The sequence below is a fragment of the Chlorocebus sabaeus genome, chromosome X, assembly GCF_047675955.1.
Source record: "Chlorocebus sabaeus isolate Y175 chromosome X, mChlSab1.0.hap1, whole genome shotgun sequence".
NCBI classification, from domain to species: domain Eukaryota; kingdom Metazoa; phylum Chordata; class Mammalia; order Primates; family Cercopithecidae; genus Chlorocebus; species Chlorocebus sabaeus.
In genome coordinates, this window is record NC_132933.1 from 111,600,600 (window position 1) to 111,617,936 (window position 17,337).

Sequence of the window (17,337 nt, forward strand, 5' to 3'; positions counted from 1 at the left end):
ATGTGGTCTGCTTTATTTACAATTTAAGAGAACTGTGAAACATCAGTTTGTCGAATCTTAGTTTTAACTAAAAAGTCTGCAATTAGATCACAACTCATTTCTTTGAGGTCCTTAGGTGTGAATCCACTTTGGGTATACACAATGATGGCTGAATTCCTCATAAACATTCCCCTTTAAAACATTCCCTTCAGCTCTATTACACCTCTACCTTCTGTTTAAAAATCTTGTATTAATAAATAAAGGGAAAACCGAAATTGAATTTATAAAGTTTTATTTTTGTATATGTGCTAAATCTTAGGAACTGTGAACAATCTTCATGTCAGTCTGTTGGCTTGTAAAAGGCTAAGAAGTGCATGACTTGGGTGGTGAAATTTCCTTTTAGGAATCTGAATCTCAAAATAAATTTTCACACATTTGCAGTTTTAAAATGTGGTGCACCTTGCCCCCGCTTCTTTTACACCTATAAATTTGGAGGGAAAGTGCTAAATTTCTGCAAACTTTTTAAAATAATTGTTATAAATACAATCGGCAGCAAATTCTCAATACATTTAGCACTTCTGTAGTGTTTTATCACACTCAAAAACCTTATTTGCAAAAACTAAACACTCAACATGTGTAGGACCAATTCTGGTTGAGTCCTATTATGAAACCAGTACTTTTTTTCTTTTTTCTTGGTAACACAAAAAGTGGGGTGTAGGGGAGTGTTTTCCTTTATCAGCAGTATGTAGTACCTTTAAACTAGAGACCAAAACTGGGCACTTACAATGAAAAGGCAATTTTCTTATCCAGCTATAATCCTAAATAAGGCAGGATATATCCACCAAATTAACCACAAAATTCAGCGAAGTAAAATAGCTCGTGGGAGAACATAAGCTGGAAAAATACTAATAAAAAAACTGAATTACTTTGAAGTAGTCATCTGAATATTCACAGACTTGTTTTCATTTACAAATGTAAGTCAAATAAAAAAGGCTCCTCATCTTTCTAACCACTACTAGGATTAAGGATTTAAGTTATTCACTAAGTTAATCATGAAAAAAAAAAAAAAAACCATTTTAATAATTCTAAATTTGTATACACAATAGACACAAGGCTGGGAAATTATCACCAGGAGAAAAATCAATGAAAGAAAAAAAATGTTATTTCTGCCTCTACAATGCTAAACATGAAAATTCAGTTGGTGGAGGGCTTAGAAACAGCAGCAATATGGTTTTTTTAACAAGTTGTGCACTGAAATACTTAGATACAATAGGGCAAAAGCCCTTGTTCACACGGTTTTACAACTAAAATATCTTCAGTCTTTATGGTAACACATTCTACTGTCTTCTATAATCATGTTGTTTAGAATTCTGGGGGCTATTTCTTTCAAAGCAACACTGGCGATTCTGCAAACATTTAAAATAGGAAATATATGGCTCAAAAAATCAGTTGAGGGTGAACTAAATAATCCTTAGGCACTTTGAAGACTTGAAATTTAAAATGTGCCGTGTATGTTCAGAAAAAGACCTCAAAATCACCATGATGTTGCTCTTACAATAACATGCATCTTTAAATTTCCGGTTATACATTAATGCTTGCTTTAAGAGTTAAATATAGAAAATAATTTGCACAAACAAAAATAACTCCACTTTCCCTTGCTCCTGGTCACAACACAGACCACTCTTCCTCAAATGGAGACAAAAATGATTCATGAGCCCCTCACCTGGCACAAGGGGGCTTGTAAATTCAAAGCAACCAAAGTTGGACTCTTCCTCCAAGTAGAAAAATTCACAGCCTTTTTTGTATGTCAAGTTTTTTCTCAACTAGGAAGTCATTAAAGTTTTTAAGTACATTACATATTTTGTTAAGGAGCAGGAAATATATAAATCTCCTCTCAGATAGTGAGATGGTACACCTAACAATAGTAACTCATCCAAATAAAGTTAACCTATTTCACTTGTTTAAAGAGCTTGGAATCAAGAAACTTAAATTAAAAAACTACCAATTGGGGCCGGGCATGGTGGCTCACACCTGCAATCCCAGCACTCTGTGAGGCCGAGGCAGGCGGATCACCTGAGGTCAGGAGTTCGAGACCAGCCTGGTCAACACGGTGAAACCCTGTCTCTACAAAAATTAGCTGGGTGTGGTGGTGGGTGCCTGTAATCCCAGCTACTCCGGAGGCTGAGGCGGAAGAATCACTTGAAACCAGGAGGCGACGTTGTAGTGAGCCAAGATTGTGCCACTGCACTCCAGCCTGGGTGACAGCGAGACTCCATCTCAAAGAAGAAAACAACAAAAAAATAAAAACTATCAGTTGGAATTGCAAACACCGTGTGTAACTTTCACTCAAAGTAAAAACTATCTGGTGTCAAAATGTCCTACTATTACAGGAACACCTAGAAGCACAGGTTGACTACAGAGTACTACAAATAAGATAACCAAAGCTTTATCTTAAATACCTGCCCCTTTTAATCACGAAATAATGCAATGCTCAATTTTGTTTCTGCTTTGTTCAGTTCCAAGTGTAGCCTTTTGACAAAACATTTCCCTATTAACTGAATTGTAAAAAATACAACCAAGCTTGTGCTCATTAAATATACATGTATATAAAAAACATACAAAAAGTACAAGATTATGTTAGGAAACTTTTACAGTGTCAACATCCTGATTTCTCAAAATCTTCAGTAAAGGGCCAAAGGTCAAATCTTTCTGTGCACAAAAACTCAGTGTGACTGAAATCCTGAATCAGTGTCATGCCTAGGCATGCTATGCACAGAATGAATTTTAATATGCAGTCCTCTGTGGAAAAAAAAGGACAAAAAAAGTAACCAAAACAAAAACAAAAACAAAAACACACCACAGGACAAAAAGTTCTTCTTAAATCAAATTCTATTTGTGAATTCAGCAAAATAATTTCTATAAAATAAAACAGCAAAATATTTAAATAGAATAGGGTGGGCTGTATCTGTTTGCAGGGTATTTGGTGTTTAGACAGGTTCCAAAAAATTACACACATTCAAGTTACCAATTCTCTTTTAAATACAGTATGAACTGAGGAGTTCCTTATTTGTAATCAAATGTTTATTCTGAAATTGTGATATCTCAATTATATTAACTAACCAGTAGTTTCTTTTTTAATGAGACCCTGCTTTGAACGTTAAACTTTTTGGAATAATGGAAGAGGAGCTAGGACAATTCTTGCTTTCAAGTAAAATTGTGACTGAGCAGAAAATCAGCCAGCTATCTTGGTGCAGAGAGGTACTCCAAGTATCGTGGGGTTCTGATGACTTCCACGTCACTGGGATCCAGCAGAAGGAAAGTTTGAGAAGATTCACCTAATAAACTCTACCAAAGAAACAAAACAAGCACACCAAATACAGTCTTCTATTATGCTCCAGCATCTTGGCATAGCAAATTTTTGCATATTTGTTTTATATTTTTTAAAATTCCCATTACTGATACGTAAGTGTTCTTTATCCCACCCAGAGATTGAACTGTCAAACATACATAAGGAACATATGTGCAACTGAAAACAGCCTGTTTGTCACATTTCTCGCCTTGTTTTATATTTTAATATTCTAGGTGTAAGAAGTAAAAGCTCTGAGTAATACAGCTGTCACTTCTCGGACAACTGCTGTCATTATGGTAACTTTTTCCTCACTGGCTACACTAACTTGGTGTGAAGCCATGCTAAATGTTACAGCATAACTATAGCTTCAAAGTGATTAACCTAATATCAGAATAAAAAGGCAATGAAAAAAATCTAGAAACAGTGTTACATCACCAATTTTCCACATCAACCAAATAATTTAAAGGTTACCAGCCTTACACATTGCTCATAGCAAAATTGACTCCAGTGGCAAAGAATTAACATGAAACTATTGGTGTGGCTGACATGAATGGGCTCTGTTTTGTTGCTGTTGGGTTTTTTTGTAAAGGAGCTGAACCAACTGCCATGAGGCAGGCAACACTGGTTGCAGAGTGCAGTGGGTATAACAAGAAAATTAACTTTTGTAGTTTGTGTAGATCTGAGAGTCTCATCAAGAAAAAAGTTTCTTAAGAATTAACAGTCAACATTAATATACTATATACACCTTTGCCATTTACACATTAGCATCAGGCCATTTATTACAAAACACTATACACTTTCCACTGCAGGCGGGTTATATATTGACAGCAAATTTCTGCAGATAAGACAGTGAATAAACTCTCCACTCCATGTTGATTAGGAATAGTTTTTCTAGTTTTAAATATTAGCCAGACACAGAAAAAGGTTGGACTGTAAGGCCTGGGTGCACAGTCTTGATGGAACCAGTTAATTATGTGCATTTCATTGATCCTTGGCTTGAGGTGGGGATACTTCTTCACTGCCTTCATAATTTTCTTGTGCTCGTTGGCCAGTTCTCTGAGGGTTGTTCATGTGATGTGCTGCTGGGCCTGTATATGGCTGTCCATGCACATGGTTATTCTGGGAAAGGAGAAGAGATCTGCATGTTAAAACTTTTCACATAGTAAAACAACTTCAAAATCATGGTCTGAAGTCTCTGGAAATGTAAACTTTTATTCTTGGGACTTACTCTGTAAATACCGTTGGACTACTATTGTGCAAGAACAAAAACAAAAACAAAAAAAGGCTTGAAAGAGAAAAACATAGTGTAAATGCAAACCCCCAAACCCTGAATAAGAGCAGTGATTGTGTAGGTCCACATACATCTTTGGCCAAAGTGATTTTTAGTGCCAAAATATCGACTCAAGTCTGGCAAATAAAGGATTAACCCACTGTTGCTCTTGGTAAAAAATGTTCAGAAAACAATCTATGAGCATCTATTGACTCTTCCACATGCTAAATCCAATCGACTAACCATGATACAAGATATACAGGAGTAGTAACCCTGAACTCACAATAATGCTGATTAAAAACAGAACAATGTTCAAGATGATAAAGTAACCAGGCATGATTAACATAAGAGCTTTCTCAGGGTCAAAGGAAGTTAACCTTCCTTGTGGATTTGGTTCCTTAACCTTTTAAAATGTCTGAACCCTACAGTGCTCTCATTTTTCTGTATATGCTCCATCAGCCAAGCCAAGATTCTAGACTTTTTTTTTGAGATGGAGTTCACTCTTGTTGCCCAGGCTGGAGTGCAATGGTGCTATCTCGACTCACCACAACCTCCACCTCCTAGGTTCAAGAGATTCTCTTGCCTCACCCTCCCAAGTAGCTGGGATTACAGGCATGCACCACCACACCCAGTTAATTTTGTATTTTTAGTAGAGACAGGGTTTTTCCATGTTGGTCAGGCTGGTCTCAAACTCCTGACCTCAGGTGATCCGCCTGCCTCAGCCTCCCAAAGTGTTGGGATTACAGGCATGAGCTACTGCGCCCGGTCGGGCTTTACTTTCTACAGATGAAAATACGTATGCTGAATGTGTACTTCCTAACTATTCAGTTTGCTTCTGTGTACACAGTGAAATGTAAGAAAGAATGCCTGAAATGTTTCTCCAAGTATAGTTCCTGGACCACCAGCAGCATCACTTGGGAACTTGTTAGAAATGTTCATTTTCCAGCCCCTTGAAGACCTATGAAATCAGACACTTTGGGATAGCGTCTAGCCCTCTGCTGGAGCAAGCCCTCCAGGGAGACTCATGTCTGTTCAAGTTTGAGTACCATTGCCTCACAAGAGCTGATTTTTTTTTTTTTTTTTTTTTTTTTTGAGACGGAGTCTCGCTCTGTAGCCCAGGCTGGAGTGCAGTGGCCGGATCTCAGCTCACTGCAAGCTCCGCCTCCCGGGTCCACGCCATTCTCCTGCCTCAGCCTCCAGAGTAGCTGGGACTACAGGTGCCCGCCACCTCGCCCGGCTAGTTTTTTTTTTTTGTATTTTTCAGTAGAGACGGGGTTTCACCATGTTAGCCAGGATGGTCTCGATCTCCTGACCTCGTGATCCACCCGTCTCGGCCTCCCAAAGTGCTGGGATTACAGGATTGAGCCACCGTGCCGGGCCACAAGAGCTGATTTAGTCACATTTCGGTTTCAGAGAGAAAAAGTTTTCATTTAGAATGTTTCTTCATCTCATTTCTTTTGCTATTTATTTACTAGTTTATTTACTTTATAGCTAATCACCTATGGAAATCTACCCAAATCCTTTTTTTTTCCCAGTGATTTTTTACCATTGCTGAAACCTATGGCTAAGTAACCAAGGACTTCTTACTTCATTGCATATCTTAATGTTTTTGGAATCCAGGTGAAGATTTTGCCTCACAGGAAATATCACCACAATCCTTACAATGATCATTTCATGTTGACATAAATTCTCAAAGTTTTATTAACTACCAGCATAAGGACACCTTCTTGACAAGGAAAACCCTACAGTGGTTAAGTTCAAACACGTTACACCATGACCCCTGCTCCAAACCATTCCTCTTCTGATCATGCTCCCAAAGCTAGTAGATAATCCTACCTGTTACTTTGTAGTCACAACCAACAATTGAGTCATCCTCTAAAAATAAGCATAAAACCTAGTTCTAGGGGATAAAACCACAAACTGACTCCTGTTTTACCTGTTGATACTGAGATCCAGGTGAATGGGGGTACAATGGGGCATCTTCAGGTGGAGGCGACTCATGTTCATCTGGGGCATCTTGGTCATCTGGCTCCTAATTTTGAATATTTCAAGATAAAGAATTATGTAGGCAAACTCAAGTTTATTTTTAACTTCTATTTGAAATAAACTTTAAAAATCTACAAAACTGACCCATTAGCAACTTTTCTTTTACTGCAGATAAAGAACTTTGGGAAAAAAACAAAAAACAAAACCAAACAAAAACCTGATTTGCATTCTCTCAGAACTACTACATTTCAGACAATTTCACAGAAATTTCTCCAAAAGAAGGCTCCCTCATTAGCTTAAGATGACACAGAATAAACATTTTTCTTTTCTGTTTTTGAGACGGAGTTTTACTCCTGTCCCCCAGGCTGGAGTGCACTGGCACGATCTCTGCTCACTACAGCCTCCACCTCCTGGGTTCAAGTCATTCTCTAGCCTCAGCCTCCCAAGTAGATGAGATTACAGGCACCACCGCCACGCCTGGCTAATTTTTCTATTTTTAGTAGAGATGGGGTTTCACCATGTTGGCCACGCTGGTCTTGAACTCCTGACCTGAGGTGATCTGCCTGCCTTGGCCTCCCAAAGTGCTGGGATTACAGGCATGAGCCACTGCGCCCAGCCGAATAAACATTTTTCAAAACCCAAAACTTCAACATAATCTTTTAATAATATCATTAATACATAAACACTGGCCTATAAAATAAAGAATTACTTTGCTCTCTTCCATTTCTATCTGCTGCACACTGGTGGCTTTTTTTACCTCCTCTGGACAGAGTTCACAAGCTTTTGCAAGTGTCATCCTAGCACTATGTGATCTCTCCAAGAAATAACCATTTGATGTTTCATTGCTTTGCACTGGGGGAGACCAATTGTTGTAAGTGTACTGTGGATTGCCAGTATATGGTCTTCTTTCAAGTTCATCTCCAAGCCATTCTACCGCCCAGGTCCACTTTCTTTTAAGATCTCCATTGCCCTGCAAAAGAAAATAAAACCACATATATAACAGGATTTGGAATACTTCAAAGTTAACTTAAAATGACAACCCCAAGTTCTCATTATTCTCTTCTTTTAAAACAGAATCCTTAATTCTGATTAAGATTTCTACAAAATTGTAAGAAAAAAATCCTCACCTGCAGGATTTGGTAAGCAACAGGACAGTTACTAAATAGAGCTACCATACATTTTATACACTGGTATGCTCTTTTTTGATAGTGATTCTTAGAGCGCTGGATTGTGTCAAACAGCCCATCTCGGTCATCTGGAATTCCTTTCAGTGCATTATGAATTCTGAAAGAGAACCAGATATAAAATAAAAACATCTAAAATCTAATAGCTAATATATACTGAGTGCCTACAATGTGCTACTCAGTAATGTCTTTGATTTAGTCATTTAATCTAACATTAGACAACAGGTATTATTATTAAACCTTTGTTTATTTATTTTTTTGAGACGGAGTCTCACTCTGTCGCCTGGGCAGCAGTGCAGTGGTGCCATCTTGGCTCACTGCAAGTTCTGCCTCCTGGGTTCATGCACTTCTTCTGCCTCAGCCTCCTGAGTAGCTGGGACTACAGGCACGTGCCACCATGCCCAGCTAATTTTTTGTATTTTTAGTAGAGACGGGGTTTCACCATGTTAGCCAGGATGGTCTCGATCTCCTGACCTCGTGATCCACCCGCCTCGGCCTCCCAAAATGCTGGGATTACAGGCATGAGCCACCATGCCCAGCCTTATTATTAAACCTTTTAACAGATGAGAAAATTGGCACAGAGTTACACAGCTTGCTGAGGTCATATAGCTGTGGAGCAGTCTGACTCCAGAGTCTGCACTCTAACTTATTACCAATCCAAAATAATTCTGCCATGTATGCAATTTAAACACATTACCTGAAGTGAATTCAGGACACTCAAGAGTAATGCAAATTTTTAAAAAGTTAATAACGAAGTTTATGACTGCTGTAGTCGAGGGTAATTTGCTATACATCAATACCTTTTATAAAACTGCATCTCTGAAGGCAAGTTAGGATTCAGTGACATAATTTGGAGGTACAGTATTTGAATTCTAATAATGAGAATACATTGCAGGCAAAGCATTTTGACAGGCAATAGTACAATTTGGCTGATTTGCCAGTAACACAGGATTTCATTTCAGTTTCTCCCAAACTACAACGGAGTAATAATACATAGCCAACTAGTTCCTGTCTTTCCCTGAAATAACTAACTTAAAACATGATTGGAGGGGCACAAACATGCCTTGTTTCTTTTGTGTTAAAAAATATTATGTGCCAGTAAACAAAATATTATTCAGCTATAAACTAATGATATATGCTATAACATGGATGGACTCTGAAAACATTAAGCTAAGTGAAAGAAGTCAGACACACAAATTGCATGATTTCATTTTTACGAAATGTCTAGAATAGGCAAATCCACAGAGACAGAGAGCAGATTAGTGGTTGCTAGGGCTGGAAGGAATGGTGAGTGACTATTTAATTGGGTAGGGGCTTCCTTTTGGGGTAATAAAAAAAATGTTCTGGGACAGGCGCGGTGGCCCACGCCTGTAATCCCAACATTTTGGGAGGCTGAGGCGGGTGGATCACAAGGTCAGGAGATGGAGACCATCCTGACTAACATGGTGAAACCCCGTCTCTACTAAAAATACAAAAAAAATTAGCTGGGTGTGGTGGCGGGTGCCTGTAGTCCCAGCTACTCGGGAGGCTGAGGCAGGAGAATGGCGTGAACCCGGGAGGCGGAGCTTGCAGTGAGCCGAGATCGTGCCACTGCACTCCAGCCTGGGCAACAGAGCAAGACACCCTCTCAAAAACAAAACAAAACAAAAAAAAAACAACAACAACTCTGGAATCAGATAGTGGTAATGGCTACACAACAGTGTGAATGTACTAAAAGTCACTGAATTGTATACTTTGAAACGGTGAGTTTTGTTATGTAAATTTTACATCAATTAGAAAACATAACCCGGACACTGAGAATTTACAGATTCTCATGTACACTATGTATTTTACTTAATAGTATGTTTCAATTCAAAGTAAGATTTTTTTCCTCCATCAAATGCATTCATGATTTCCAAACAAAACAGATTACTTCAACAATTTTGCAAAGTTTAATCATTTCAGACCAATCAACCATGTTCAGGCCCTCTTGCTGTTTAATCTGAAACGCTACATATAAATTGCTTTTACCTTCAGTTTTTTCAGGTAACAATGAAGTGCTAAATCATTATTTCTACCATGTCATATTTTCTCCCCATTATTAGTATCAACCGTTCTCAAATGCCATTTTTATTAATACTACCTTCACTTGCCTATTACCTGATGCCAAGCAGTGCTGGGCACATGGCAGACACTCCATAAATATTTGAACATTGTTTACTGAATGAACTAAAAGCTCATTATGAGAAAATTATTTTCACGTTTGGGCCAGTGATTCATTTAACAACAGTATCTTACTCATCTGATTACACAAAAGTGTAATTCCCACATTTGCTCTAGCACATTATGTCTTTGCCATTATCACTTGCTCTAATCAAACAAGAGCTAAGATGTGATTAACTGGTTTAAAACTGTAAGTGCTTACAGTATTTTCCTTTTTTAAAAAATAGAGGCAAGATCTTGCTATGTTGGTCAAGCTGGCCTTGAACTCCTGGGTCTCAAGCGATTCTCCTGCCTTGGCCTCCCAAAGTGCTTATTACAGGGGTAAGCCACTGTGCCCAGAAATACAGCATTTTAAAAAAAGAAAATAGTAAAAGTTAGATTTCATTAAAATCCACTCTGAAGAAAGCTTTCAAATCCTATGAACATATTTAGAAGGGCACTGAATACTGCCTGAATAAATGACTATAATTTTGAGCTACTATCTTTTGTGTCTCACGAAAATTTATTTTTGGTTTAATGCTATTTTTACAGTATTTGTTTGAAATCTATTATGGTAAATTTGAAGATAATTTGAAAATACTAAGTCACAAATTCTGGCGTTCGCAATCCCCACTAAAACTCCAGATTGTAACTTCTCTTTAAGCATTTTGTTGTTACAGAACTTGTTTTTGAGTTTGTTTTATTACATTGGCAGATGGGAGGCAAACTGTGACATAGACTTTGAATTGTTTTCCCAAACAAACTATTATACTATCTTCCGTGTGGGAAGGTAAGTTCTAAAACCCGGCAGTGCTGCCAACTAATAACCATAATTTATCATCAATTATATAACTCTTGGGATTAAAGATAATATATTCAACTTTTACTGCAAAAAAAACAAAAAACAAAAAACTGAAACAAATAGAAAAATTCTGGTGAAAGTTTGAGGGCCAGTTAAGCTGGATAACCTTAGTTTTTACGGGGGAAAAAAGTTAACATTCTAAAACTTCTCATAAAAACTAATTATAATTGATCCCCTCATTATTCATGAATTCCGCATTTGTGAATTGCTTACTTCCTAAACTTTATTTATAACTGCAAGATCAATCATCAAGGTGCTTTCTTGGGCATCTGTGGACACATGCAGAACAGCAAAAATATCAAGTTGTCCAACACAAACGTTCTTAGCTGAAGTCCAAAAGAGTGTCATTCTGTCTTGTTTCAGCTTAAGCTGTAAACAAGTGTCCTTCATGGTGTATTTAGTGCCACATTTTCCACATATTTGTGCTTTTATTGGTTATTTTTATGTTTAAAATGACCCCCAAGTATATAATGTTGAAGTGGTATCTAATGTTCCTGACCACAAGAAGGCTGTGATGCGCCTTATGGAGAATGTGTTGAGAAGCTTAAGTTCAGGCTTAAGTTACAGAGCTGTTTGGCTGTGAACTCTAAGTCAACAATATATATTAAATGACTTTAAATAGAAACACACATAAAACAAGGTTATGTATTGACTGGCTGATAAAAATGTAAACAAGAGGCTTATAGAAACCTAATTCTGTATTTCCTCCTAGGAGTAATGGTTCAGTATTTGTTAACTCAGTGTCTGTGGGGACTTTACAGAATATAAATACCATGAAAAATGGAAATCGTACTTACCTAAAGCCTATTTTTACATATACTATTATACTTCATGTGACTAATGACTAAGTTACTTCAAGAGACTAATTCTAAAACAAATGTAATCTAATCATAAAATAATCCTCAGGCATCATTAATGAAATTCAAATATTTACCAAAAGCCCAAGCTAGCTCTTCCTTAATTAAAAAAGGCATTCTAAAGAAACAGGCTTATTAAGTATGAAATTTAGGCAGTGAGAGAAAAGAATAAAAGAGGAAATAAAATTCTGAGGAAAGGGGGAGAACTTGTTATTTACCCTTGTCCTAGGTTTAAGGTAAAACATTCACTAGAACTCCAATAGGTTACAAAAATGTGTGACTGTCAATTTCAGTTAACTCTAACACCTGGGGCAAGCCTAATTGCTTCCAGTCACAAAAAGAGTATCCACCTGTGAGTTTGCCAGGAGTCCTCAATCAGTAAGATTTGCAAAAGCAGATCCAGATAGGGTCGCAGTTCATAGGTATAGGAATATGCAACCTAAAAACAAATAAGACATAGTGAGTAACTTAATGAAAGGAATAAGAAATCAAATTATAAACATACAAATGTTATTTTCCTTTTACCTGCCAGAGAAGTTCACTGAGGACAGTAGATGAGAACTGAGGATTCTCCCAGCAGCAAAAACGAAGCAATTTGACGGTTTCGTCTGAATTACTGCAGTCTTCAATGATTTTCTTCACATAACTTGTTCTCACAAATAAAATGTCTGCCACATTCTGCTGAATTGGCATTATAGGTTGTGATAAATTAGGATCACCAAAAGGATTGGGAAGAGGAGGATTACCTAGAATACAGATTTGTCACCAATAAAAAAACTAATAAGCTTCTCCACAATAATACACAACTTTCATGACAGAAAATAGCCTATATATAGCCTATAAATTGTTTTTTTTTTTCCTAAGATGGAGTCTTGTTCTGTCGTCCAGGCTGGAGTGCAATGGCGCGATCTCAGCTCACTGCAACATCCACCTCCCGGGTTCAAGCGATTCTCCTGCCTCAGCCTTCTGAGTAGCTGGGACTACAGGTGCATGCCACCAAGCCTGGCTAATTTTTTTGTATTTTTGTAGAGATGCGGTTTCGCCATGTTTGCCAGGCTGGTCTTGAACTCTTGACCTCAAGTGATCCACCCGCCTCGGCCTCCCAAAATGCTGGAATTACAGGCATGAGCCACCACGGCTGGCCAAATGTTTTATTTTAGAAAAATAACATTTTAAATCAAGTTTCCTAAGCACAACAAAGAAAGTAACATTATGCATTATAATGATCAGATAGATATACCAAGATGTAAAAATGCAAAATCTAAACATAAATTTTTTTTTTTTTTTTTTTGGACACAGGGTCTCTCTCTGTCACCTAGGCTGGAGTGCAGTGGCGTGACCATAGCTCACTGCAGCCTTCTCCTGGGCTGAAGTGATTCTCCCACTTCAGTCTCCTGAGTAGCTGGGACTACAGGTGCACACCACGACACCCAGCCAACTTTGTTGTTGTTGTGATCCTCCTGCCTTGGCTTCCCCCAAAGTGTAGGGATTACAGGCATGAGTTACTGAGCCCAGCCTAAAAAGTTAATTCTTAAACTATTTCATAAACATGGTATCAACCTCAGTCACAATGAGACAGAAAAAAGATCCCCATTAAATACGTAAAATAGGTACAGGGCTAAAATACTCCAAAGCAAAAATCTTCCTCCAGATTCTTAGCTCAGTAGTATTTAAAAACTACCGTAAAGAGGGCCGGGCATGGTGGCACACACTTTGGGAGGCCCAGGTGGGCAGATCATCTGAGGTCAGGAGTTCGAGACCAGCCTGACCAACATGGCGAAACCCTGTCTCTGCTAAAAATACAAAATTAGCTGGGCGTGGTGGTGGGTGCCTGTAATCCCAGCTACTTGGGAGGCCAAGGCAGGAGAATGGCTTGAACCGGGGAGGTGGAGGTTGCAGTGAGCCGAGATCATGCCATTGCACTCCAGCCTGGGCAACAACAGCAAAACTCCGTCTCAAACAACAACAACAACAACAGCAACAAAAGACTACTGTAAAGAATGGAGCATTCAAATTTACCATTGATTGAAGACTGCATTCTTGAAGAGACATTGCAACAGCGGATCAGCTGTGACACTACTGAGTATAATTTGCCTAATTCAGCATACTGATATTTGATTGGAGGACCTGGACCTTCATCTAAAGACACAAGCATAAAGGTAGCAGGTACACTCAATTTCAGAAGCTGTGTCTTCTCTGCCACACCTACAACAAAGGAGTGAAGGGGAGAAGAAAGAGAGGGAGAAAAATGCGAGGAAAAAATTAAGATGGCAAGGGCTTCATGAATAAAACAAGCAGTTACACAAAATATCTTGTCTATAATTTTTATGATCAGAAAAATTTTGATTTGTAACTTTATCCCTTTTACTTAGCATTCAGAGAATTATTTTACCAGAAAAGAAAACTCGCCCATTGAGTATAAGTATTAACATTGTTAAACAGTGACCATGACTATGACATTCCAATCACACCGGCTCACTGTAAGGAAGATGAACACTTTTTCTTTTTTGAGACAGTCTTGCTCTCTCGCCAGGCTGGAGTGCAGTAGCGCGATCTCAGCTCACTGCAACCTCTGCCTCCCAGGTTCAAGCAATTCTCCTGCCTGAGCCTCCCCAGTAGCTGGGATTACAGGCACGTACCACGCCCAGCTAATTTTTGTATTTTTAGTAGAGATAGGGTTTCACCATGTTGGCCTGGATGGTCTCCGTATCTTGACCGCATGATCCGCCCACCTTGGCCTTCCAAAGTGCTGGGATTATGAGCCACTGCGCCCGACTGGAAGATGAACACTTTCTACGGCCTGGAGAGTCTAAAGGGACTAACCAAGACTGCAACCCTCATTTGTAAGGAAGAGAGGATGAAAACAACAACAACTACTATATTAAATAAAAAGTAAGAACTCTTGGTTTTGGCCCCTCTTCATGGTAATAAGCTAAGGAGCAGTTCTCAAACCATAACCACTTCCTCCTCCCTCGATTCCTGATTTTCTTTCTACCTCTTTTTGTTCTTATTTGCAACTCCTCCTTCCCGTCTCTTAAAAACTGATGTTTCTCCAAGTTCCCATGTCAGGCTATCTTCTCACACTGATTTCCCTGGATGATGTAGCCCACACTCATGGCTTTAATGTTCTAGATATTTTCATTCAGATGATTCAAAAACATTTCAAGACAAATTACTTACTGTTCTACTGTATATCTCCATTTGGGTGTCACAAAGGCTCAAACTCAATCTACCCAAACTGAACTCACCCCTTTCTTCCCATAATGTTTCTCCTCCTGTATTTCCCCTCAGTAAATGGTACCACTCACAGTTGTTTATGTTAGAATTTTGGGGATCATTCTTCACATCTCTTCCCTGTCCCGTCCTTCTCTGAATATCCAATCACCAAATCCACTGATTCCACTTCTTATAAAAAGCACCATATATCTATCTGTCCACTTGTATCTCTCTCACTGCCAGTTCTCCAGTACAGGCCACAATGATCTTATGTCTATAGATCATTTTAACATTCTCTGGGATCTTATTCCATTGCAATCCATTCCACACTGTGGCCACAGGGATCTTTCTAGATGGTATTTATCTGTTCAAAACCCTACAATGGCTCATCCAATGCCTCAGTCTCTCTCACAAGGCCTATTAGAACCACATGATCAGAAACTCCTGCTCAGCACTCCTGCCGTTCCCATCTTACATCAATTCTAGTCAGACTGGACAACCTTCATTCCATCCAATAAGCCACACCAAGTTTATCACGTCTTTGCATCTGCTGTTCACTCTAGATGGAAAGCTCAACCAACCAATTCCCACGTTACATTCCCCATTAAGTCTTCTGTACTCCCCAAATCCCTTCAGGTACTATGCCCCCCATGACGCACTTTGCATTTTCCCTATTAGAGCCATTAACATATTTTATGGCAACTACATTATTTGCTTCTATATTCCATTAGGCAATCTTATTTATTGCCATATCCCCCAAAACATAATAAAAACAGGTCCACAACCTCTTATCTAAAATCCTAAGACTCCGAAAGCTATTTTAATTTTTTTTTTTTTTTTGAGACGGAGTCTCACTCTGTCTCCCAGGCTGGAGTACAGTGGCGTGATCTGAGCTCACTGCAACCTCCGCCTCCTGGGTTCAAGGGATTCTCCTGCCTCAGCCTCCTGAGTAGCTGGGATGTGCCACCATGCTCGGCTAATTTTTGTATATTTAATAGAGACGGGGTTTCACCGTGTTGGTCAGGTTGGTCTTGAACTCCTGACCTCGTGATCCACCCGCCTCAGCCTCCCAAAGTGCTGGGATTACAGGCGTGAGCCATCGCACCCGGCCTAAAAGCTATTATTATAACAAGGTTTTTTGTTTGTTTGTTTTTGAGACGGAGTCTTGCCCTGTTGCCCAGGCTGGAGTGCAGGGGTGCTATCTCTGCTCATTGTAACCTGTGCCTCCCGGGTTCAAGAAATTCTCCTGCCTCAGCCTCCCAAGTAGCTGGGACTACAGGTGCCCGCAACCACGCCCTGCTAATTTTTGTATTTTTAAGTAGAGATGGGGTTTTACCATGTTTGCCAGGATGGTCTTGAACTCCATACCTCAGGTGATCTGCCTGCCTCGGCCTCCCAAAGTGCTGGGATTACAGGCACGAGCCACCTCGTCCAGCCCAACAAAGTTTTTCATTAAGTTGGTGTCAAAATGTGTTTGTTGGGATAACCTAGCCTGAACTGACTAAAGGCTACTTACAGTCTTCATTTCTCCCTTCAGTATAAATATTTACATTTTACTGTAGAAATATTAATGTGTTCAATTGTAAGTTGTTGTCTCAGACCCTGCTATAGAGATACGGATATATGCACTGCCTTGCTTTTCTTAAATCCAAACAATTCTCAATCCCAATGCATATCCCATCTTAAGGACTTCATATTAAGGTTTACAGACCATACAGTATTTGTTTTCAGCAAGAAAATTTTATAAGTAGGTTACATTATGGAACAATGATGTGTGCTTTCTGAAAAGGCAATATCTCAAAGAAGAGTTGAACAGAATAGGATTTTTCTGAATGTCTAAATTTGGCATTTTTAAGTTTGAAATACCAATTCCACTGATGCTTATCTAATAAATATTCTTTTCTTTCTCATCTACAAATACCCAAATATCTACAATGTGGAAAAAGGTAAGGGAAAGGAAGACAAACTAAATAGACAAATGAAAAGTACAATTTCCCTTATGTTAAAAAGTCCATGAATCCAATGGTGATTAAGTAATGTCACAGAAAAAAAACCTGAAATGACAGGTATGCCTGGATATAGAACTTCATTTTGGATATATGGCTGTTTGGTTTGTTTGCTTTTTGGAGACAGGGTCTCATTCTGTTGCCCACGCTGGAGAGCACTGATGCAATCACGGGTCACCGCAGCCTCAACCTCCTTAGCTCAAGTGATTCTCCCACCTCAGCCTCCCAAGTAGCTAGGACTACAGGCATATGCCACCACACCCAGCTAATTTTTAAATTTCATTTTGTAGAGATAGGGTCTCCCTATGGTGTCTAGGTTGGTCTCGAACTCCTGGGCTTAAGCAATCTTCTTGCCTTGGCCTCCTAAAGTGTTGGGAGTACAGGCATAAGCCATTGTACCCAGCCCTTAAATTAATATTTGAAACAAGTATTTTTATTATCCATAAT

General features: G+C 38.9%; 1 protein-coding gene across 4 annotated transcripts in view; it reads right to left on the reverse strand.

Annotated features, from left to right (window-relative positions):
• Positions 1-254: 254 nt before the first annotated feature.
• USP9X (ubiquitin specific peptidase 9 X-linked) overlaps positions 255-17,337 on the reverse strand; it is a 147,232-nt gene continuing 130,149 nt past the window's right edge. For 2 of the 4 annotated variants that reach the window (XM_007991439.3, XM_007991438.3), the window contains exons 39-45: positions 13,688-13,873; positions 12,194-12,414; positions 12,019-12,107; positions 7,712-7,868; positions 7,342-7,554; positions 6,535-6,630; positions 255-4,447 (exon numbers count right to left, since the gene is read on the reverse strand). In XM_007991439.3, the coding sequence (XP_007989630.1) occupies positions 4,310-4,447; positions 6,535-6,630; positions 7,342-7,554; positions 7,712-7,868; positions 12,019-12,107; positions 12,194-12,414; positions 13,688-13,873 (1,100 nt within the window). In that variant the 3' untranslated portion in view covers positions 255-4,309. Of the gene's footprint in view, positions 4,448-6,534; positions 6,631-7,293; positions 7,555-7,711; positions 7,869-12,018; positions 12,108-12,193; positions 12,415-13,687; positions 13,874-17,337 lie in introns of all 4 variants that reach the window. The other 2 variants (XM_007991437.3, XM_007991435.3) reach the window with 1 other exon arrangement.